A 26098-nucleotide genomic window follows, 5' to 3' on the forward strand; every position below is an offset into this window, starting at 1 on the left:
CCCAGGCACAATTTATTAATGCATCAGAAACACTGAAATCCTAAATGTTAAATGCTTTGTATCTGCTAATTCATTTTTTTCATTTGTTTTTTCATTTCTGAACCAATTTCTTATTTAAATGCCTACCATACATTAATGGATAAATTTACGGTCTTATATTACAATAAAATATAGAGAATCCAGAACTGCTTTATGCCTTCAATACTAATCAGAAACACGTACCTCTTGCCAATTCTACTGCATGAAAGATTTTCTTTTTCTTTTGCTCTTGAGATATTCTTAAGTAAGCTTGCATGTTACTCTGCCAAAAAAGTAGGCCATTATTTTTGCAAAACCGCACTTGGTGACGGAAATCTGGTAGCAAGCCTTTTCTCTGAAAATCAAGTTGCACTGCATAATGTTACACAATGTGCAAAGTTAATGATTCATGGTTATGTGTATAAAGCAACCAGATTAATTTAACGAGGATATAATCAAAGCCTAATCACAGTGTTTGCCTTTACACTTCACATTTACAAAGTTGTTTCTCAATATTCTTCTCTCCTATAACCTCAAACTGCTGCTTTTTTTTTAGTTAACCTTTTGATAGGTGCAATTATATCATGCTAGCTTTTCCCAGGGTGTCAACTTCCATAAGTATTAGATTAAACTCCGAGAATTCCCTGCCAGGCTTATAAATAGGGACAATGTCAGGTTAGAAAAGCTAATCCATGTTTTTTTGAAAGTTTGTTGAAAATGTATATTTGCTAATCTTCAAAGTTGCTTCCCACTTCTGTGCTTCCCACTTCATGATTTCAAGGCTTGGGTGTGCTCCTTAATGATCCTGTCTGAAAATGTGCATTGAGTAACTGAGTGATCATGCACAGAAGGGCAATAGCCATTTTTATCCCTACACAGTCTGGCACAAAGCATACTGCAATTGCGATGGTCACCCATAGAGCTAGTTTCATTTGAAAGGCTTTAAACAAGTTGCTTCCTGGATTCTCGTGGCCATTGCTAGTTTAGACAGTGTTTGGAAGTGCTTTATCTTTCTCTAAATGTTAGTTGTTTATGAGGAGTGGCTTGCCAAATAGACTGGATGGTACAGTGCCCTTCTACCACTGCGGATCTTTGAAGGTATCTGAAACAGTAAGGGAAAGAATTGTCTGTCACAAGCCATGAGTCAAGTGTCGTGATTTTAACCAGTTTACAACTTTGTGTAGTGGATGCCCCAGACCTTTTGAACATCTGCACTTGAGAATTTAAAGGAGAAGAGGGAAAAATCCACACTTTTCAGCAGAAATTCTGTTATGTATTTTGCTAGGCTACTGCATGAGCAATGCAAGTACACTGTGTCTATATGGAACAAGCAGTATGTTCTTATTCTTTGGGGATAACAATGCAAGCTAACTTTTTGTTGTAGGAAGGATCTCGTGAACATTTACTTTCAGAATTATGGTAAGGACTGAAAATAAAACGGGGCAATTGCTGATAGTCTCCAGTGTAATAATAAGTTAAGTTTTTACATTTATTTTTGGTTCCTTCAAGTCAGCCTTGAGTTCTGGAGACTGCCTGGAGAAGTCCCTGCGGTGTTCTTGGCAAGCTTTCAGAAGTGGTTTGCCATTGCCTCCTTCCTAAGGCTGAGAGAGAGTGACTGGCCCAAGATCACCCAAGCTTTGTGCCTAAGGCAGGACTAGAACTCACAGACTCCCTGTTTCTAGCCTGATGCCTTAAGCACTACACCAAACTGGCTCTCTGGTTAAGTTTTAGTTGATGTTAATAGCCACACACCATACACTCTTTCTCAGAAATTACAGCATTTACTAATATAGATTAGTTACTGAACAGCTATCAACCTAACCTGACTCCCTTGAAGTAGAAAGAGAGAAAAAATTCACATTTGCCAAATTGGTAACGAACCCAGAATTATGTGGCTTGATTCAAGAGGCAAGCACACAGATGAATAATGCTCTGGTTCAAATGCAGCAGTACCCCATCACCCATAATTTCTAATACCCAAATATGAAGTGGTGCTGGGCAGGGATGAACAGCGTCCTGGTCTACTTGGGTAATGGAAAAGAGTTGAAATTTACAATTAATGATGGGCGGTGGCAGAGAGCTATATGAATTCCATAATCAAATAATTCCATAATCAAATATTTTCTTTTTTTTCAGATTCCTACATTTGTAAGAGGGATATAACATAGCATATGATGAACTGAAACCCCTCTGTCCATTGACATGAAATTGTGGCTTCAGTGTCCAAAGAACAGCTAATTCATGCAGAATCGGTTGCTGAGATTGCATTTTCACAATTTATAATTCTTGGTCCTTGGTCCTCTCTATATTTGGTGCTTTTTATTTTTCCCATTTTACTTTGGTAGGACTTTGTAACAGAGGTTGCTCAGTCTGGGGAAGAGTGCTTTGTCGCTTAACAATTCCATATTCTATTGTTAGGTCAGTGTTTCTCAACCTTGGCAGCTTTCAGATGCGTGGACTTCAATTCCCAGAATTCCCTAGCCAGCAAGGTTGAGAAACACTGGTTTAGGTAATTGGCTGCAACGATATGCTTAGCTTCAATCTTCAAAGCCTGAGATTTGGTAAAAGGGAACCTGAGTCTTCCTGTGCTTGCCAGTATATTATTGATAGGAACAAGTAGAGGACAGGACTGGACTGGTAGAAAGGAAGGAGTAACACTATTTGTGCCACTATAGCAACCAGGGAGGAAAATGGAGAGTTCTGTGGTTTATAGGTGTGGTTTGATATTATAATCAAGAGATCTTCGCACTAACTGTAGCAGATTTGTTACTGTTTCCCAAAGCTGTAATACATCTTACTCAAGGTGTTAGCTTCAGACTCAGCAATGTGGTGCTATTTTTATTAAATGCAGGTTGTTACATGTTATTTGAACCTAAGACTCATGATATTACATTTCGCTTAACTTTCTTTATGGGTGTATGTTTCTCAAGCAAAATATCTCTTTCTGATCATAATATCTTCATTATAAGCTGAGGAGAGTAGAAAAAGACTGTTTTACTCTGATTAGCACACAGTAGGTGCATTTTAAATTACCACTGCCAGGGATGACCATGTGTGTATGCAATGAAGAATTGAAACATAGAATAGAGCTAATTATTCCCCGTGCACGCTGTATAGATTTTTTTTTTTTTTAACGAAGGTGCACATTAAACATGATTCCTTACAATTTGCTTTTGAGGTTTTTGGAAGATTCCGTCCATCAAAGTTTTTTTAACCATTTTTTAAAGTACATTTTGTATTTACAAAGATTTCTTGTAATATTCTGCAAGTGTTTTCCTTAGAAAACAAATATGAACATTTCTTTTTGGCACTATTCCCAGTCCCTCTTCATTATTTTATCAGTGGCTGTGTTCTGAAAAACCATGGATGTGCTTTAGCTGGGCGAAAAAAATTGCTTTTTGTATTTTCAGTTGAACATCAAGAGTCATTTAGCTTCTGTATTTCTTCAGTGATTGGTCAAAGTGATTGGGCTTTGAATAAAAGGAAAAGTTTCCTATCACACTTTAGCTTCTAAAACGTTGTGGAGGCACTATCATTTCCACTTAAATATTCTGTTTTGATTTCCTACTATCCTGGATGTTTCTCTCCCACAAAATATGAGCTATGAATAAAGAAGAGTTTTGTCTTATCAGACCAAAGGTTTACAGTATATCCCTACAGATGGGGGCCTTTTGTCTTTCTCCTGCTGCCTATATAAACTGAAAATTCAGCTTTGCTTCCTAAGTTTGTAATAGCCGCCTTTCAGTTATAGGATTTAATATTTCTTCATGTGCAATAAGAAAGGCCATGCTTTTCTGTACTGTTGTTTTCTGATTTGAAGACTTCCTTCTACTGAGATTCTGGGAAACTAAGAAAATGAGGCTGCAGTCATGGTGGACGTTTGGACAATTACTAGGACAGACTCAGATGCCTTTGGTGGCATCCCTTTGTTTTAAGTCTGCTTCAGTAAAACACACTTTAAAAAAAGCAAGCCAGAATGGTCTGGTTCCTAGAAACACCAAGCCATAAACCATGACTGCAGTTGCACATTGCCCATAACTGAAACCAAGCCGTTATATTATAACTTGGCACAATATGTGAAGCCACTCATCTTCGTCTGCTTCATCTTAGGACCACAACTAATCTGTTTCGTGATCTCTTTGAGATAGATACAAAGGCTTTGCGATAATTGCATTTAAAAGGTTTCAGTTAAGCACCGTGGGTGCTTAAATTCATTGATGGTACATGCTGGTGACCTTACTAAGGAATATTTATGTATATTCTGCATTCTGCAAGTTTATCATAACTATTTCATCGTTATGGCTTATAAATTATGACTTGATTTGAAGTTTGGCACATTATGTTTAACATTTTATGATGTTCTGCATTGAAAGAGAGAGTGTTTAATATTTTAACCAATGGCGTTCACAATCCTGCATTTATTTAAAATGTTTTATTCCTATATGAAAAGTACAGAAAGTGGCTGAAAACATCCCAGTTCTGTAGCTAGCTTGTGTTGCATGTACACAAACAGGGTTAGATTTTGTGCCACATACAGTAGTTGTAAATTTTGATTTAATGGTATTAATGTGAAAATCATTTTTGAGTGAAAATGTACTAGTCAAGGCAGTTGTAAAAGCATTATGAAGCAAAACTTCACTCTAACTACCTTTTTTTTATCTTTTCCCCCCTCTAGAATGCACTTCTCCAGTCCAGGATGAATGAATGCCACTATGATAAACGCATGGACTTCTTTTATAATAGGAGTAACGCCGACACGGCAGATGAGTGGTCGGGGACAACACTTGTAATTGTTTTATGCTTTGGCACTTTTTTTTGTTTCTTTATTTTTCTTTCAAATTCATTGGTCATAGCTGCTGTAGTAAAAAATAAGAAATTTCACTATCCCTTTTATTACTTGCTAGCCAATCTCGCTGCTGCAGATTTTTTTGCAGGCATTGCTTATGTATTTTTGATGTTCAACACTGGCCCGGTATCAAGAACATTAACTGTAAATAGGTGGTTTTTGCGCCAGGGACTTTTGGACACAAGTTTGACAGCTTCTCTGGCCAATTTATTGGTAATCGCTGTTGAGCGGCACATGTCTATTGTGAAGATGCGGGTTCACAGTAATCTCACAAAGAAGAGGGTCACATTTTTTATTTTGTTGATCTGGGCCATAGCGATTTTCATGGGTGCAGTGCCCACATTAGGCTGGAACTGCCTCTGTGACATTTCAACCTGCTCTTCTCTAGCTCCTATTTATAGCAGGAGTTATTTGATATTTTGGACAGTCTCCAATCTGGGAGTTTTCCTCATCATGGTTGTTGTGTACATAAGAATCTACATGTATGTCCAGAGAAAAACAAATGTTTTGTCTCCACACACTAGTGGATCCATCAGCCGCAGGAAAACTCCGATGAAGCTTATGAAGACAGTCATGGCAGTGTTAGGTAAGATATGGTCACCTGTGCTTCTATCATTATTTAGTTTTAAGAAGCGTTTTCTCTGCACCTGGATATCTATTTCTATTTGTTGTTCCATCCTTCAAGTAATTAGGACCCGGCCTGTGTTCTCCTGATGTATGACACAATCCTGGCCCCAGTCTTCAGAAAAATATACTCAGCTTATTTACATGTAATTGATTTGTGATGTTATGGGAGGGCTATGCAGCTATTGACCCAACACTAAGACTTGAGTTCCTCCTCTTTAGGCTGCCTGTGAATGGCAAGTTTTAATGTACAGACTGTTTTATTAGTGAAAAACATTCCAATTGTGGATAGAAAACCTATTCACCTCAGAGTCAACTAAATTCCCAGGTTGGTGTTTTAGTGCAAAAATGGAAGTGCAGCCATATTAACTGTCTCCCCTCAAATGATTATATGAGATGGTAGCTTTGGCATTCATTTTTTGTGAGGACTCTGATACTTACGATAATAGCTTAATTGGGTCTGTTCCTGTCCATCCCAGTACTGAGGAAGCTGCTTAAGGATCAGTGATAGCAATCCATTACTATTGGCATGTGGGAACTGGCAGCAAAACAAGCAAGTACTGTACACACAATGTCTTGTTAAGATGCTGTATTGGAACTATTTTCCTAAAAGATAGAATCCGCCAAAGAACAAGTATCAAAAGGCAACAAATGAATCCTTGTTATAAGTAGTAGGAGCATTGAAATGAAAAATGGGGAACAGTTTGGTTTGAGTTTGATAGTTATCACATATGCTCAGTTGCCTGTCTAAATTAGAGGAGAATTGGTGTATTCTGTCCTTTAGGCCACAAATAAGTCATCTTTAATTAACAACATTTTGTAGAACACCTTTGTTGCTTGAATGGCTAATATGGCTTGGTAAAAATTGGGGTAGCTTTGGTGATCTACAAAACTAGTTCAAATACTGGCATGGTCTGAAGCTCAAATTATAGAGGATTTAGCATATTTGTCCCCTTTAAAACCTGTTGTGTTCTGAGATATTTATTTTTACTTCATCTTTTTGACAATCTGGGGCCCATCAGAAGTGATGGACTACAGTTCTCATCATTCTCAATTATGGGTATGCTGGCTATAATTCAGCGTATTTGGAGGATATCAGATTAGGAAAGGCTAATAAAAAGTGTTACCTTATATTGCTTGTATCATATTTCCTAATTGTTAGCAACTTAATTGGGATTCCTTACGTAAGATACTTTTATAAGGATAACTTCTTTCCCCAAATTCATTGTCATTTGACAGGAAAGTTGTAATGTTACAAAGCAACATCTTGGACTCAAGCTGTTAAGCAGGTGTTCAGAAAAGGAAGATGAAATGGCCTTGACAAGCTTGGGGGTGTCTGCTTGCACATTTCTCTATTTCTGGTCATAAACTGAATGCCTTCTTTCATAATTATGAATATGCCATGTTAATCTGCTTAGAATTGTCTTCTTAACAGAACATAACAAAAGAAAGCCTTGCTCTGTTTTGCTGGGGGCACCTCCCATCCAAATTATAACATTGTGAGATAGCGGTAACTTGCAGAAGGCAAGCTTAACATACTTATCTGTGCTATGCCCAAGGACATAGTCTGATAGATGAATTCAGTCTGGCAGATGACTTGCTTTTCATCTAACAAGAATTTAGAGGGATGGAAAAATCTATCTATATAACCTAAATAGTGGCATAGTTAATAATATACCTCAATAGTAGCCCAATTCAAGATAGAGCTCTGCACCTAGAGTGCAGTCTTCTATTGTAAAAACAAAAGAAAACAAAACAACACTGGTTTCACTTATCCAAACTTTTTGGCACCTCAATCTGGTTTTATTTAGCAGATACAAAACTATAGTCCAGGAGCATGCTTTGCAGGTATACATTTCTGAAATTAGAATATAGCATTGGGTAGGGGGCTTGAAGTCAGTGCTAAGCCAAGTAAATCAATGTTTTCACTGCTACACAGACATTTTGTATGTTTATAAGCCTTACTAGTTGTGGGGAGGTAATGTGATCTGTTACCCTAAGCAATAACTTTGTGTATGCTCTATGATGTGAAACTTCTTCTAGACTTCTTTTCTTCTCTAGGTGGTTTTACATTTCTTCTCCTTATTTTCATTTCCTGTTAGGGTAGGGCATGCTAGGAGACATACTATGGGTTGCCACAATCAAGACAGTCTCTCTAAAAGAGGTGCTAGGTCAGATCAGTCAAATGTAAAGCTTCCACAGGGTGAAGATTAAATTAGGCCATAGTTGACAAAGGCTTGTGTAGAACTTCCTCAGTAGTAACTGGTTGAAATCCAAAGTATCAGTATTACATTTCCCTTGCTATGTGTAAGGCCAAAACAAATACCCATATTGCTGTATTTGTAAAAGAAAAGCTCTTATATAAGGACAGTCTCACTGCAATTTAATGCCCTCCAGAAATTTGACTGCAAATCTCTTCTCACACAGCCACCACATGGTTGGCAGATTACGATTTCTGAACAAAGTTTTTCAGAATAGGTGATATTTAATGGCACATTTAATTTATTCCTATTTAATCCAGCTTTCTACTGAAATGGATACTCATGGTCACTAGCAAAATTTTAAAAAATGAACTCATGCAAAAAGTTAAAACATAACATCAGTTAACAGTAATACGTAAAAGCATGGCATAAGAGATGCATCTTTAGATTTTTGAGATATTAAGAGTGGGGGCCAAATGCAGATCCCCAGTAATTCATTCCATGGCTTGGGAGTGATACAGGGGAAAGCTCTCTTCCATGTGGCAGACAGACAAACCTCTGAAAGTGAGAGTATCTTCTGTAGATAACACCAGGACAGGTTTGTATCGAGAGAGGTGGTCCCTGATAGGGTTAAGACCCAAGCCACTGAGGGCTTTAAATGTCAAATTTTGTCTGCTAAGCAACTGACAACCAGAGCGGATTTTTCAGTACAAGCAGAATGTGATCCCTGTACCCTGCAGCAATTAATAGTTTTGCGTTTATCACTATAGCAATTGCAACTTCCAGGAACTTTTCACAAGTGATCCTGTATAGAATACATTGCATGGCAGTAATCAAGACAGGGTGTAACCAGCGCATAGATTATGGCGTGTACCTCATTATGCTCATGTTACACCTTTGCTCCACGAGCTGCGCTGGCTCCCAATTTGCTTCCGGGTGCAATTCAAGGTGCTGGTTATTACCTTTAAAGCCCTTTTTGGCATGGGGTGGAGTATTTGAGGAATTACCTTGCTCCCATTGTTTTTCCTGACCCATTAGATCATGCAGGAGGGGCATGTTCTACATCCTGTTGATCAGGAACTGCCATCTAGTGGGACCCAGGAAATGTGCCTTTTCCGTAGCTGCGCCTGCTCTCTGAAGCATCATGTCGCCCGAGATGAGGATGGCCTTGACCCTGTTCACCTTTTGGAAAGCCTTGAAGACCTGGCTACTTTCCTTGGCTTGGGGGTCAGGAAAGTAATTCAGCCCACATTGTTGATGCATATTTTTTTCAGCAGCCACTTTGATTTTTTAGTTTGTCATGATATGTATTTTTATATTGTGTTTTTAACCAGTATTAGCCACCCAAAATCATACTAGTGAGATGGGTACCCATATAAATCAATTAAAGTAAAATAATTAAAAATAATTAATTGTTGCCAAATCTAAGGAGCTCAGAAAGAACCTCAGCTGCATAGTAGCCAACGTTATGCAAACACACTGTTTACTAGCAGCACTTCAGTCTTGTTCTCCCTAGTCCAGTCCATTATTAAACTTAGTGTCCAAGGGTACCAGCTGTTCCCTTGAAGTTGGATGGCAAGGAGCAATATATCTTGGTGTCATCTGCATACTCTAAAGCTCCAGATGTCCTCCCCCAGCAGTTTCAGTGGCATTTCATGTGGATTTGAGCTTCTCCTTTTAGTACACAAGTGAAATTAAAGTCTTGACAACTAGATTTGAATAGAGGAGATGGTTCTGTCACTTACCTGGGTGCCTGGGAAAAGTTGTAATTATTGGAAGGGCTCTGTCACACATGTTTGTGTTTATAAAATTGTACTTCATCCCCCAATTCCCTGACCTAAATGTTAGATCCATTTAAACCTGACAAATGTAGTGTTTAGTTGCTTTCCTATGTAGGGGAATGGTGACCATCCACTATGCAGAAGAGAGCAAAGAGATACCTTTCGTAGATACCATTTTGGTGTCAAGACTCACTTTGCCATTAATGACTTCAGTTTCTAGAGTTCTGATTGACTTTTACTGTGACACATAGCATCCCAATGCCTTTCTCATGGAACTCAAGCCTGTCCGCCAGCACCTCTGGGCCAGTTCTTAAAATTATAGTCTGATTTCTAAAGTGTAGCAGATATTTAGGAAAAACCTTCAATAGGGAGGCCTTGAATTCTGAATAGGATTACACCCTATCTCTTGGTCGGAACTTTTGCATTCTTCAAACCTGTATGCCAGCAGAAATTCAGCAGGTAACTTTTTCCTGTCAGGAATATTCATACAGAAGCTCAGTTGATGAGCTTCTGCAGATTGAAGGAATACTTCTAGGAAAAGATTTATAACCCTAATTCTGAAATTTTGATTTCAAATAATTTGATCAAATAAAAATAAAAAATTGATCAAATAAGATCAATTGGCATTCATGATTCAGCTTTTAAAATACATGATCAGAAGTGCAAGTGAAATGAGCATCTGATAAACAACTCTTGTACAGCTAATAAGAATTACAGATACCTCTAGATAAAAGATCTAATGCATATATTTGCACTGTTTCAAGTATGTTTCATTGCCTTTGGGTGGGAAAAAGGGGGGTTTCTAGTATGAACTGCTTGTAAAATAAAGCATCTAGCCAATCTAAGCTGATGGAAACATTTTCAGTAATCAGATAAAGGCTATGTTTGAATTATAACTGATTAATTTGTTCAGGAGAACAGAAGTATTTTCTTTAAGGTCACACGTCATCCCAATTGCTTTTCAGAAGTTTCTAATTCTTTCTCTATTATGTTTAGAGATAACAATCTGCCTAAGTTTCTTAAATGACTGTTTCCACTCCCTGGATCTACGTATTTTAGTGGTTGAAAAATTACAATGCCCCTTCCATTTATTCTAAGTTGTCCAATGTCTTATTTTTATTCCCCAAAACTAGTTTTCCATTTCTTAGGTATTAATTCATGGCAATGTGCCAATGGGAAAATTTCTGTATAGCTGGTTGTTGTGATTCCTGAGTTTGAACTCTTAACTGGAACCTGATGGTAAGGGTCAGAGAGTCCCTACTGAAGATTCTTATGCCATCTTCTCTTTGGACAACCCTTTTAGAAAGGGAATGGGGAAATTGAACAAATACTATCTCAAACTAGCTAGCCTGGCCACCATAATCACTTGAAACAAAAGGCACAGATTCTTTAGAATAAAAGACCTTGGTAGACTAGCAGGATTGTATTGTAACTGCCTTAGCTAAGATTCAATTTGCGTGAACCAATGTTTGAAGTGACAGTAGTTTAAGAGGGCTTATAGTTCTGTCCCTGTTCTCCAAGCTCTTGATGCTTAACTTTGGATTGCTTTCCTGGTTTCTGATCCCTTGCTATTAATTCTCACTTCATCTGCATTATAGACAGTGCCTGCTACCTGACCTTCACATTCACAGACTAAAAGCTGTTATCTGTTATGTGTAAAAATTCACCCCCAGTTTCCATTTAAGTTTTTTAAGAAGATGAACAGTTTTATATTTTGGCCAGTTTATTCACTTCTTTATGTTCCTTTAGAATAGAAGAATAGAAACCAGAAGCATGTAAGTTTGTTCAGTTTTTTGAACACCATATAAGTGCACAAACAGAAATTACTATGCTGTCTTACCTCTTTGCATAATGACAGGAACTTTCTGGAAAGAACATTAACTGTAGTAGTAAGGAGTAGAGAAATATAATCATGGATAGCAATTATTTTCAATGATTTTAGTTCCATGGATATAGCGTATATAATGTCAGTGTCAGCCTTTCAAGTGTTGGACAGATACGCTCTAAATAGTGAGACTTCTGTGAAGCTGAATCTTGAGATATGTTGGACAAATGAAAGTTTTTCTTCATGTAGTACACAGCAGAACTGTTGATTGGCAAGATGTGGTATTTCCACCAACTCAGGTGGCTTTAAAACAGGGTTCCTCAACCTCAGCAACTTTAAGATGGGTGGACTTCAACTCCCAGAATTCCCCAGCCAGCCATGCTATATGGAGAAAAAGACTACCAGTGGCAAGTAGACATGATGGCAGTGGGTCTTTGAATACCACTTTCTGAATAACAGCAGCAGGAAATTCCACATTTTCAACTCACTTCTTTTAGTATTCTTCACCTTTTTTCCCTTCTTGCTCTTTATATTAATTCCCACAAAAAAAGTAATTGTGTAGGGTGCAAAACTCACAAACTATATCTTTTGGATTTTTAAAAAAAATTAAAAAGTGCAAAAAGTTGATATTCTTTAGGAATATCTCAAACTTATTGAGAGTTATCTTCATAGTTTCCCATTTCTTGTTTGTTGTCTTGATGTGCTGAAAATCAGATAACAGCAGATGATCTAGGACAGGGTTCCTCAACCTTGGCAACTTTAAGACAGGTGGACTTCAACTCCCAGAATTCCCCAGCCAGCCTAAGAAGTCCACCCATCTTAAAGTTGCCAAGGTTGAGGAACCCTGATCTAGGACATGAAGCACTTTAATGTATGATCATTGCTGTCATCCAGATTTATGCACTCAATCATTGTTTAGTAACTGCAACAGATTCTGCAGTTAATTTATTTTGATATTTGTTCTCTGCTTTCCTCTGAAAAGAAGCTTTAAGTAGTTAACTGCAACTAGAAAGAGTCATAAGTGGCTAACGAGAATGATTAAGGAGCCTGTATAAAAACACTGGAATTGCGGTCAAAATATGTAACAAGTGTATGTAATATGTATTATATAATATATAATATGTACCAAGATAATATGCAAAAAGTAAAGCAAGTTATTACTGTCCTGAAGTCATGATGCATCAAGCAATAAATGTAAAAACATTTGAAGGATACAATGTAATGTCCTGTTGAATATTATATCTTAGTTTATCCAAAAGGATTTTTTCACATTTTAGATCAGTGTTTCCCAACTTTGGATGACAACTCCTAATAACCTTCAGTCAGTGTGCTTGTGGGTGATGATGGGACTGTAGTTCAAAATATCTAGAAGTTGCTAGGTTGGAGAGGTTGCTCTAGAAGCTTCTCAATTTGCAGACCACTTTTACAAAAACATCTTGGCTAAAAATGCAAAACAACTTTATGAAAAGAAAGAATATGGCATTCCAGGCAAGCCAGCACAAGACTTTTGGTTTGCTAATTTGAAGTGTGCTTGGCGGTTGTTGTGACGTGCCTATATTTGAGAAGAAATGCTATTATTTCCCTTAAGTCTCTCTTCATGTAAACATATATTGCTTACATTGACAGTATATAAATGTTTTGAGTGGTTGTTTAAGAATGTACTTTCCAGAATGTGGAATGCAGGAACTAATAATTGGAGCTAGAGGATTCAACAATGAAGTTTTAAAGAAAGACTTTCAGAGAAATTGGACTTAGGTTGTAAACGCTTTGAATAGACTTGTGAATGCAGCTAATATTGTAGCAATCTTACAAAATACCTTCCAAGTCTCAAACTTGTCCAGGTTCTGAGAAAGTAACAAAAATTCTGATTTGAAGAAAACAAGACCTGCAGACCAAATGTACTTGCACTCTTAAATCAGCATCATATATGGAAGAAATGGGTACCAGTTGGAGAAATCTTATGCCTTGATGGGTTGCATCTGTATGAAAGCTTCATTACACTTTATTTACCTGTGCTGTTCAATGTTGTTCTAAATATACTAATATTTATGTAGCTGCAAAACTTAAAGTCTAGCTATCTGCATACCACAGTTATGGCTGCAACTTCAGAAAAAAATAAAACAATTAAAAATGAGTGTGATTATTTTTAAAAGCCGAATCTTCCCTGACTTGGTAACATTCATAGATATGGTGGGATTACAACTTCTATGATGGTGATATCAATAGGGATTATGGAAGTTGTAGTCCAACACATTGAGAACACCAGATTGGGGGAGTTGCTTAAGGTCATCTATCCTGACAGTACCTTCTGCAATTATTACTTACAGGAACTTCCTTCAACATCTGAAAACGTTCCAAATTAAACCCTCTGTATTGATGTTTTGGATGTTAAATTATTTGGGGCTGTAGGCTAAACTAGGACGTTGCAAAACATTCTGCAAGAAAAAAATGACAAACTATTTCTTACTGTTCCTAAGAAAAATGCAAGCACATAACTCGAGTCACCAGGAGTCAAGCTTGACTTGCAGGCTTTAGCGTTCTTTAGCTAATATTCATGGTCATGCAGTACAAAATGGAAGCATGTAAGATACTCATGCAGTCTTGATCATATCATCAAGCTTTATTACTCACATTTTGCAGTTAGAAAAGTGAAGGGCTTCCTTAAAGCTGCACAGCAAGTTGGGCACAAAAGGAATTGAACTCAACTTTCTTCCCTAGGTGCTAAGAGTTACTGAATTGAATATTAGTTGGATGGTACACTAGTAAATTGAACTCTGGACAAGTAGTTGAATCATTTATATCTGCCTGGACAAAGGATATCCAGACCACCAGAAAAGTGCTTCCTTGTTGCCACAAGAACACTTACTAAAATATTTATCTGTAAACTTTAGGAGAGAGGGGAAAGACTTTTGAAATATAAACTGTGACTTTAAGAAATAGCCTTTCCTCTGTATGACTTCTGTAGCCTGCCTTTTGTGGAGAGCTGTAATTTTTCTATTTTTATAAGCTAGGCTGCAATTATGGCTTCAGCTAAGCGCACACTCTCTCTCTCTCTTGTTTGCACTGAAAGACTGACAAACTTGTAGTGTTGGTACTAGATATGAGAGCATAATACAGTTGAACTGCTTTATAATTATTTAATGTGTTGGGCTTTTTACAGGGTAGTTTTAATTTTAATAGACATTCTGTTAATTGTGAATAATGAGATGTAAATAAAATAAAACGCCATACTGCCTAAGCTGTTCTGACTTGTTCATCTGTGCTTTAGTAATCATTCTCTTGTGAAGCCCCTTCAACCAATCTTTTAATATTTGAATGGGTGATGCAGTTATTACAGGTGAATAAGACTTGCTGCATTCATTTTGACACCCCTGTCATATTTATTTTCTTTACTGTTATAAGACGGTAGTGAGAAGAAGAGAGTCAACGGAAGCTACTTCCTCTGTTTTTAGTTTTGGACAGTAACGGAAGTGGCAGTTCCCAAAACGTCTAAGCAGGAAGTAAGCCATTAACCATGGTTTTCAGTGAGATACGAGAGATCTGGAAGGAAGCTGCCTGAATTAAACAAGCTAGCCAAACTAATTGCAGAGCTGTGCTATATTACTTGAATGGATTTAATGGTGATTTTGTGCTTTGCATGTGCATCTGTTATAGGCTGTTTATTCTTTTTCTACATTGCACCTGAGCAATATGAAATTTCAGGAGTTCCAGCATTCATTTAGATTTAGTATCTTTAGAAGATGATAAAAGCTGGGCATAAGATAGGGACTTTCTTTTTAAACTGGGAGGCTAGACTAACATCCTGTCAGAGGGAAAGTGGTGGAGTAGGAGGGAGGAGATAGAAAGATTATTCATTTCTGTCCATTACTTCTGCTTCCTTGGGCTATCTTAATTCCCATTGAAATACACCACCGGAATGTTACCAGCCATCAACAGCCTTCTTCCAATTCCTAAGGAGTGTTGCCTCAAGGAAAAAACACTGATGAACTTATACAGTACTCTTAAATTTTACTCAAGAATTGGATTGAAAAGGATGCTGTGGAATCATCTGACCAACTCCTAATCTATCATAGCCCCTCTTTTTCATACCAGATGAAATGTGTAGGACTTAAAAATAGGATTTAAAAACCTATTATGTAAGTTGAGGAGAGTTAATTTTTCTAGCTGTTGCAGTCTGAAAATTCCACCTATTCTATCCCAGACTGGATTTTTTTAAAAAATATCCTTCACTGGTGTTCTTATAACTAAAATGTATGATACAGGGTATCAAAGCAATGGAAGTTTAAGCCTTTGTAGTTCATGTGGATGCTCCCACCCAATGCTTTGTGAAAACAAAGGTCAGCCACTTGATTCATAGTCAATCCATAAAACATCTTTTGTAGCATTCCATGCTATCTTGAAGGGTTTAAAAACATTTTAGGCAATAATAACAGAATTTTGGAGGAGGATGTTCAAAAGCAAGTTGGGCCCTCTTCTGATTATCTGACTTAAGGCTTCCAATGAGCATTAGTGGGTATGGTATATTTTATCTCAGAAGCAGATATTATACTGCTTAATTAAACACCTTTAAGTGTAAAATTGGATGGGAAGGTAAAATAGTGGAATCTTGCCCCTAGAATTGTGTGAGTGTAGTACTGTTTTAAGCCTATATGCCTTTTAAGCTGAGTAGTGTTTTTTGTTTAGAAAATATCAATTTGTTCTTGAATAATCCTTTTAAATCTTTCCTCTGTTCTCCCTGGTAGGTGCTTTTGTTGTGTGCTGGACTCCTGGACTTGTCGTCCTACTCCTTGATGGTTTGAATTGCACTCGTTGTGAGGTTCAGAACGTGAAAAGGTGGTTCCTTCTCCTGGCTCTGCTGAACTCTGTCATGAATCCAATAATTTACTCTTATAAAGACGACGAGATGTCAAATACTATGAGGCGCATGATTTGTTGCTCATTTGAGGATAGAGGCCAGGAGCGCCGGTCTTCTAGGATCCCCTCTGCAGTGCTCAACAGGAGCACAGATTCCTCTAGCCAATACTTTGAAAATGGCATTAGTCAAGTAACTATCAGTGGCAAAGAAAATACATGAAATCTTCTTTTTCTCCAAATGTGGACTGCAGCGGGGGGAGGCCGCAATCCGACTGATCTCTGAACCACCTGAGATCATTGAACCCTGAAACCACAGAAGAATATGTTCTCTGTACCAAACCCAGATCCCAGGGTTACCTGACATCTTTGTAAATAATTACTGGATGGGAAAAAATGTACTTGAAGGGATGAAAAAGAATAGAAGGAGTGGTTTTAACTCTGCAGTGTTCCTTTTAAGTCTGGAAACAGTACAAGCAGCATTATGGAGTCTCCTTCCTCAGAGGTCTAGGCAGTGGTAAGATGTCATTGTGCCAGGGCTGTACCTCACAGTCAATTGTGGTGAGGTGGCAGGGTCAGCTTCTCAGGAACAGGGTGAGATCCTCATCCTCAGGTGAAGTTTTATTTTTTCATCTTTTGAGGGCTGCCATTGCTAGCTGTATTTTTGTGCCTGGCACAAGCTACCTCAGTTGCCAGACATTGGACCCAGCTGGCCCAATGCTCAGCACCTCTTTCTGACAAACATCTGTTCAGAACTGGGCATTAAGCAAGTATTCCAAAGCATTGACTGTTTTTCTACCACCACAGCAAAGCAGTTGGTTTGGTTCTCTGGAGCTTTCTTTCCTCCAAGTAAGGTATTTTAGTGGCCCAGCAAGTAGGAGAAGACACTCTACACCCTCAGGTGGCAAGATGAGTTGTGCCACCATTGCAGAGTTGCAGTGGTTCCCATTTAATAAAAATCCACACAGGTAACCAGGATATCAGGAACAATATAAATAAGCTTCACAATGTTCTAGTTCTTTACATGAACGACCTTCCCTTTTGTGATTATTGTTTCTGTAATATAGAACATTTGGTCATATTTGTTGCTCCTCCTCTGCCTGAAGTGGTACAGCCCAGATACAGATTTCTTCCTTTGGAGGGAGCCAGGGCAGAATTAGCATCTGTAATTCAGCATGCCTGGCTTTCAAATTGTTTGCTTTGTAGCAGCCTATATCTGCTCTGAACTCAGTGGGACTTGCTTCTGAGTAAACATAGTTGGCTGTTTAGTTTTCTAAGTGGAACATTGTATGTGTTCCTCAATTAAGCATTTTAATAAAGATCTTTCAGGCTGTAAATGTGAGCTGTAAAACCAATATTTGTCCTTTATCTGCTATTTATCTCTCCCCCTACAAAAAAAATCAGTGTACGATAATAGTTTCTAAGCATGGCACTTTCTGTTCCAGAGGGGAAATATTTAGAAGCATTCTAAAAAATTAGGAGCATGCTATAGACCTCCTAATGACAAGTTATTCCATGCACATGTAGCTCCCCTGTCATGTTAATAGGTCTAGAATGGCTGGGCATCCAAATCATTAGCATCTGTTTTAATTGAATGAGTGGACTGATTATGGTATTTTATTAAAAATGTAAAGGTTTTCGCCTTACAATCATTTATAGCCCCATTCCAGTGTATTGCTAGCAGAAGAACATTAGACATTTTGTTAGCAAGTAATTTCTTGAAAGCATGTGAGTTTAGACAGCAGTATGGTCAAGATTATGTGTTATAATCAGAAGGAAAAAAAAAGAGAAAAAGGTAACAATATTTATGCAGCTGTGATTGATGGATGTAATCTTTTCAGGTTAGTACAAGATCCTGGAAAGATTCCTGCAAAAGGAATTATACACTTTTATTACAATATTTTCATTTTTAAAAATCGTAATATGTAGAGATTACTTTTCATATGTTACTTTTTAAATGGTTTATTGCCTGTGGAATGTGTGCAAGACAGGATTGCAGTTATCCAGGGTTTAAATAAATGCTTTGTATCTGAGTTTGAGCACCTCAAGTACTGGGATTTTTTTTAGAAGGAATACTGAGGGTCTAATATGCACTTTTGTCTCCTTTGTATCAAATCAAATTATTTACAGTCCCAGAGCAATAAAACACAAGTGCAAAACTTAAAATACAGAAAACCAATTAATAATGAGAAGAGGATATCAACTGGCTTCTACAAGCCATAGCTATTGCTCAAAGCTTTATTATTTGGGATCTGTTAAAAGTTACTGAAGATTCATCTACGTGTCCTGTTTGCCCTGCTTGAAGATGTATTACTAACCATGCGAAGACATGACTGCACGTCATCCCTAACTCTCCCCTGACTCACTCACCTTGGGGTGATGTTTTAAGTTGGAAGAAATAACTCTGCTGCCTGTGCTTCCGTGGGAACACACTAAGAAGGACCCCTTCCCTTCCTTCTCTCTGCCATTTTGACTGCCACCCACAGCAAGAGGGGGGTGAAGCAGGGAACTGGACCTCTTCTCTCCCCTCACACTTCTGTTGCCATGGGGAAGCAGGAAAACCTGGGGGAGGATGGGTCCTTTTGTGTCAGTTCTCTAATCCAGCATGTGTAGTTGGAGAACTGACAGCACAGGACCCATGGGGCTGCTGCCTCCTATAACTAGCACCAAAGGATACATTTTCCACCTCTTCTGCCCAGGGCTTTCAATGTGGACAGAACCTGTATTCTGCTTTGTGGGTGAAGCAAAACAAGAGTTCCAAATACTTCTCTGAGTTAGCACACTTTTTGCCAACTCCTGAACAGGATAGCAGCACTTAGGACTGCTGTGGGAAGAGCTCTGAATGTAAAATCTTTTGAATGCTAAGTTGTAGCGCTGCAGACCATGACACAGTCATTTTCTAAAAGACTCTGGTAATTTCTTTCGTAGTAATAAAAGAATTGGAAGAGACTGGCCTTCATCTAGTCCAGACATGAGCACAGGCATTGCTAAACGAACACTTCCAGTAGCTTTAGTCAGTTAACATGACCATTGGTAGAGATACTGGGACTAGCAACACCAAAGATTCCTCATCCTTGATCCACTTCAACTCTTTAATTTATGCAAAAATTGCAATGCGGAACAAAATTGCAACATTTCTGAAAGGTACTACCTCCACCAAAGAAGGGAGCCCCTCAGCTTCCAAGGGAGTCTGTTGCACAGTACTGCCCTCTGGAGAACATAACTTTGCTAATAAATAAAAACTCTCCGGATAGTTGAATAAATAGAGGCACTTGAAATGGGAAGGTAAATATGAGCCGATAGGGATCTACAAGTGGTTCTGCTTCTTCCTGTACAACCTTGAAAAACCTGCTTCCTCTTCCCACAAGTAGAATTGTGATTCAAATAGTAACTTATTGCTTTACCTGTTGTAGTTATCCCTCTGACTTTTTGCTTCATACTTCATTCTCTTCATTTATTCTCAAAACTGCAGCCAAAGATATTCATCTCTCCCATCACTCCAACCTTGTGGCACTCGCCCTCAACCATTCAGCGGCTTCCTATCCTTTTTGGAATCTAGCCCAGATTCCTTGCCTTAATTCTACAACTATTCCCCGCTTGCTTCTCCCTGCTTCCCTTAGCTCCTCTTTCTCACGACATGGTGTTTCATATCTGCCACCCTTACTCAACCACAAATTTCTTACTGCTTTAAATGATGCCTCCAATTGTCTGTGTGGAACTTTCTGTCTGAATGTTTGCATGGTGTTGATTATCTTGTTGTTTAAAACATTCTCCAAATATGCCTTTTCCATGTGATCTTTGCCTTATCTTTGTAAACCTCATTCCAACTGTAATGGAAATTTAAATACGTGTCAGTGTATTCGTTCAAATTCTTCTGTCCCATTTGTTTCTTCTTTCTGTTGTTTCCTAATGATACTGTATGTTTCCGTGTATAAGCTCCACAGGGATACATGTTTTTGTATTTGTTGCCGATATTAATAAAAACCAAAGCTGTATTGTTGAAAAGGGATATAGGGGAAGCACATTCTAGAGACACAGAAGAATAGATCTACACATGTCAATTTGGAATAGCATGCCCGACAGTACTGTAGGGTGTTTTCTGCAATCCATCATATTACCCCTGGGAGACTCATACACAGATCCACCGTTTCTGTTTAAGCACTGTAGTTCTGAAATAAGTACACTTGTTCAGATCGAGGGCTTATTAATCTGATGTAATGCTTCTAAAATGTTGCCTTTATTAATGAATCTACGAGCAGAAGTTTGCATTGAAGTCATACACTTACTGAAATGGTCCATGCATTTTTTATGTTTGTTGGCCTCCTCGTAGTATCTTGATAAAAATCTCTTGATAAAAGCAAGCTCTTATTTCTTAAGGTGAAAGCTCTGTAAGTATAGTAGACCTAAGAACATCACTCCTATGCCCCCAGAGGCTGTAGGTGATTACGATTACTATGCTAGTAGTACTTGCTGTTGGAGAATTTGTAAGGTGAGAGGATGGGAACGGCAACTCAAATTTACTTAACACGCTGCAACTCTTACAACCATTGATCTGAAAGTAGCTGCATACCCCAAGTTAGATTCTTTTACGAATATTCTTGATAAGGTACTGGTAATCTGTTTCACATGTAACCTGCATCTCCATAACCAACCTATCTTCTCCTCCCTTCCCCCTCAACCTTTCCCTATATCAGTCTAGCCATTCTATGCATCTGATGAGGTGAGCTACAGTTCACCAAAGCTTATAACTCTTAATAAAACATGTTAGAAAAATACTACTAGGCATTTTTTGAACACCAAGAGAGACTATTCAGGGCCTCACTTGTGTACTGTAACAATCTATCCACACTAATCAGAAAGCAGTAAAATGGCTTGTACTGGCAAACAGGATTTAATTAAATTTTACTTCAATTAATCTATCTGGAGTTCATGTAGCTGTTGATTATGTTCCAGTTCAGATTTTCTCCACAAATTGTCCACAAAAATACCTATAAAAATAATTGTATGAAGGCTCTTCCGGTTGCTACTGTTAGGCACATCCTTCTCTCCTAAATTTGTACCTGTTGAAAAGCTTGACTTGTTTGTCAGAGGCTCAGGGGTATCTGCAAGGTATGGTTAAAAAAAAGGGCCAGATGGTGGCTGTGTCAGTGCAGTTGAAGCTGCGCCTGCAGAGGCTTAAATTCTAAAATTAAACATTTAGGACTTCAATTACATCTGCACCTGCTAGTTTACTTAAAATTGTCTCTTAGAATTGCTTTGTTTGTGTCTCTTGGGTTCAAACCCATTCTTATCTGGTCTCTACTAGAATTTACTACTTTTGACTGACCCAGTCTGTAGGTTCTGTCTCAACTATTGCCTTCACTTTTTCCATATAAATTCGTTCTTTTTGAACTTCATTCTTTTATTCAACTAGAATCTTCAGAGAAGCATGGACTACGAGTGGTATGCATGGATTTATTTTTATAGAGTATTCTGGCAAATACTCAAGGTCCTGAAAAACAAGTTTTTTCTCTATTTGCAAGGTATTGATTTTGGAGGTTGGTAGCTTCATGAAAAATGGTGATTAAAATTGAATATTGCATGCATTAAAGAAAGTTAAAACAATTAAAACAGCACTCACAAGAAAATCAAGGCTTGATACAGATAGGATTGGGAGAAGTAATTCCCCAATAATTAAACAACACATTTTTGATAGCTTTATGTGAAGATTGCATTCCTACGCATAGACGTAAGTCTCAGCTTAGGGCTGAACATGTATAAGATCTTTTCTTTTTTGTGATTTTCCCTATTCTCAAGTTTATTATAACAAATATGTGGGAGATTTTTCATTAGGATACCTCCTTTTTAAAGTGCTGGTTAGTAGCAGCTGCTTATTTATTTATTTATTTACTTACTTAATTTGTATGCTGCCCATTTCCCCAGAAGGTGGCAAGACAATAAAAATATAAATACCCCGGATTAAATCACAAATCAATAAAAGCAATATACAAATCAAGAAGATGGGGGAAGCAGTATCAATTATCCCACAAGCTAGTTCCAGCAATGTGAACCCCCATCAGGCCCCCAGGCCATTCAGAATAGCCATATTTTTACACCTTTTCAGAAGGCCAGGAGAGTGGGGGCAGCCCACACCTCTGCTAGCAAGCTGTTCCACAGGGTGGGGCCATGGCAGAAAAGGCCCTCTTCCTAGATCCCACCAGTCAAAATTCCTTGACTGGTGGGGTCTGCAACATGCACTTTCTGCTGGACTGAGTGGGACAAGCTGATATAATGGGGGCAAGACGGCTCCTCGGATAACCTGATCCTGTGCCACGAAGGGCTTTAAAGGTGATAACCAGCAACTTGAATTGAACCCGGAAGCAAACCGGCAAACAATGCAGCTCACATAACAGAGGTGTTATATAGCCCCCCCCGGGGGTGTTCAAGATAGTCTGCGCCTCTGCATTTTGTGCCAGCTGTAGCTTCCAAATACTCTTCAAGGGTAGCCCCATGTACAGTATATTGCAGTAATTCAAACGGGAGGTGACCAGGGCATGAGTGACCGTGTGGAGGGCCTCCTGATCCAGAAAGGGGACTTAACAGCTCTGGAGATTAAAAATATGATACCTGGATATAGAATGTTTCAACCCTTTTATCCTATGTTTCTATATTCCCCACTTAGCTGCTGTTAGCTTTATGTATCTTGTTTGTAAAACATAAAAAAAAAGTCAGAAAAAAATACAGATTAACTATAAATTCCCCTGGGTGCACAGGAACTTACTCTGGAGAAGACATAAATGACATTGAATTGGAAAACTCATCATCTAAGCCTGAGACTTTTCCATAGGATGCCATTCCCCACCCTGATGCTGCAAAAGCATTGTGAAGTTTGGTGTATATAAACATTTCACTCTTGCTGTTCTCAGAATGTTGAGAACAGGCAGGGAACACACTGTGGGTCAACCAGAGCTCCCTCCAGCCAACCAACAGGAGAGTCCAAACGTTGTCATTCAGTTGTGTTACATTCCTATGAATAAACACCCATTGAAAGCAGTGACTATGACAAGATCTGGTAATTTGTTTCCCCTGTGCTTTCCTCAACAGCTGCAACCATGAATGCAGGCTGCGGTCTAGAGCCTTTGAGTGAGTTGAGTAATAGCTTCATTACACTCAGAGGCTAGGTGAGGCAAGATTTTTGAGCACGCTGCCTGTACAAGCAGGGAATATCAAGCTAAGCAGCCTCGGCATCCCAGTGGGGGGTGTCAAGAAGGTCAAGATGGCAGCTGTGATTGCAGGAACAAAACCATGCTCTTTTTCATGCACATCATATGCAAGTGAAAAAGGGGCAGAGCTTCGATTGGATGGTTGGAACTGCCATCTTGACTTTTTTTGACTCCCCTCCACTGATGTCTGTCCTAGCCAAGTTTTTTCTACAAGGTTTTGAAACTGATTAAAATAATTACAATTGTTCAGCTGATGGTGTGTTCTAGAGAATATGAGAGGCAGCGATGAGGTAAGAACACCCACAAACCTACGGACTTTTAGCGTGGCAAATCGCAAAATGGAAGTATTATCTGTCCTGAATATACGCAAGTTGGAGGAAAATGAGCTCTGCTATCAAGGAGAACAACATCTGGAAATAGAACAGTGCCAATGCCAGATTGGTGGAAAAACCTGATGAGGAAGGTCCCCATTGCTCCTTTCTTTAAAAGAAATGAATATGCATTTTTAAGGAATGGTAACTAATTTTAAGCAGTATTTTTAAGGTGGTTTATACAGGAAAAAAGTTTGAAAATGTTTCAAGTGGTTGATCAAGAAGTCACGCCTCCCCTTTGGAATTATAATAAAAAATGATGTATTCAGTAAAAACTAGAACCAAATATTTAACACAGGGTGGGTTTTTTGGTTTTCTTTGACAAGGGTCTTCATAGCCTAGTGATAGCCAGGGAGAGACACTAAATTGGATGGGCTAAAAATGTTTGGTTCTTTTTTGACATGCAGGGGTTAGCTGGGTTTAATAGTGAAAAGTGATGCACTAAATTACCATTATCAGGGAGAAAGCTAAATTGTGTAGGTGAATATCTGCGTAATGTTCCATGCCCAGAGGATTGCAGATTGGGGAGTACACATGGACTGCTGACCTCAGGTCATAGATTCCTATTTCCCTCAGTATTTCCAATCAGTGTACAAAGCTTGGGCTCCCTCTGTCTTACTGCTTCCATCTTAAACTGCTGACTATACTCAATCCTTTTGTCTCCTGTCTTAATCAGAACCTGCTCCTCCTGTTCTTAAGTCTCATGAACACTTTCTGTTTTGTTCGCTGTAGCTATGCTAATCTTTAAAAATCCTATTAAGAGTCTTTAGTTTTTAATATACCACACTGATCAATTTAGCACTAAGAAATAGGGTTTCCTGGGAAAGAAAAATGCTGCTCTCGTGAATGTTTGTTTTGTTTTCTGTGGATTGTTAATATTCTGCCTCAAAGAAAAGCTGTACATTTTCCAGAATAATTCATTTCTTATAGTTATGCCATGTGTTCTTATTGTAATGCATTACCTCATATCAGCATATGAGGAGACTGGGGAACAAAAAATGAACATCTTATTGGTCTGATTCTTTAAAATTGTCTTCCTGAAATCAGTCTCCCTCCCTCCCTCCCTCCCTCCCTCCTTCTCTCTCTCTCACTCACATCTATCTATCTACCTACCTACCTACCTACCTACCTACCTACCTACCTACCTACCTACCAACCATCAGATTTGTATGACCACCCATCTAAGAACACAACTCTGGGCAACTCACAACAATAAAACCAAGAAACAATAAAAAGCATAACAACAAAAACTTGGCACCTCAGCCATCCTTCTTGGATGCCTCCAACAAAACCATCCACGGGTTCCCATCTCTTTAGGGAAGAGCCAGCTCTTTATGGCCTTCCAAAAGGCTAAAAGGCTGGGGGCCTGCCAGATCCCTGGGGGAAGATCCCATGGGCTGCTATAGAAAAGGCATGCTTCCTAGGTCTCACTAGATGGCAACATTTAAGGGAAGGGGCCTGGAGCATGCCCACTCTTTCTGACATGGTAGGATAGGAAGATATCCTTAGGGAGAGGTGGTCCTGCAAATAACCTGGCCCCTGCCATGTAGGGCTTTGAAGGTGATGTCCAGCTCCTTGAATTGCATCCAGAAAGAAACTGGGGGCTACTGCAGCTCGCACAACAGTGGTATAACATGGGCAAACTGAGGGGCACCCAACACTGTGTGCCCTCTAGACCTGCTGCATTCTGAACCAGTTGTAACTTCCAGATATCTTCAAGGGTAGATCCATGTAAAGCACATTACAATAGTCCAACAGGGAAGTAACCAAGACCAAATTTAGGTCTTTCCCAAACCTACAGAAAATGTAATCTTTGAAACAGATCCCATAACTTAGTGGTGGAGCACACACTCCTTGCATGCATCACTGATTCAGATGCTTAGTACATCCAGTTTAAAGGATTACTCAGCAGACCAATCTATTCTATATTGATAAGCAGAATTCATAATTATACTGTCACTTATGTCAAGAGTTACTCCGAAGTATAAATGTTTTACCTCTCCTTTGTGGATCTGTGTTGCATTATAGAATGCACACATTGTCTCTAAAAGTAAAATTCTTCATAAGCAATAAATTAGAACCCATCCATTTAAATGTGTTTATTTAATTTTCACTCACCTAGGTTTAATTGCCTAAATTGGTTCAGTTGGCTTGGTGCACCAGTTATCATTCAATGAACATAGTGGTTTCTCATTGCTGATTTATAAAATCAAACTTTGCCAGCCTTAGGTCTTATATTTCAGAAATATTTCAATATCTCTATGATTAGATAGTTTAGTAGTTCCTCTGAATCTCCTTTTGCCACAGTATAGCCAACGATTCTCAACTGTTGAGCAAAAAAGGAATGGTGGAATATTTGAGACAGATCAAAGGAAGCAT

The 26098-nt window shown here is 38.6% G+C and overlaps 1 protein-coding gene across 1 annotated transcript in view; it reads left to right on the forward strand.

Annotated features, from left to right (window-relative positions):
• The window catches only part of LPAR3 (lysophosphatidic acid receptor 3), a 28547-nt gene extending 10261 nt beyond the window's left edge, over window positions 1-18286 (forward strand). Inside the window, exons 2-3 of the mRNA XM_007421385.3 lie at window positions 4694-5450; window positions 16038-18286. Of these exons, the coding sequence (XP_007421447.1) occupies window positions 4715-5450; window positions 16038-16369 (1068 nt within the window). The 5' untranslated portion in view covers window positions 4694-4714 and the 3' untranslated portion in view covers window positions 16370-18286. The remainder of the gene's footprint in view (window positions 1-4693; window positions 5451-16037) is intronic.
• The last annotated feature ends 7812 nt before the right edge of the window (window positions 18287-26098 follow it).

Source organism: Python bivittatus, unplaced genomic scaffold (genome assembly GCF_059951505.1).
Source record: "Python bivittatus isolate LINGU-HERP-01145 unplaced genomic scaffold, Pbiv_v1 ctg000700_np1212, whole genome shotgun sequence".
Taxonomy (NCBI): domain Eukaryota; kingdom Metazoa; phylum Chordata; class Lepidosauria; order Squamata; family Pythonidae; genus Python; species Python bivittatus.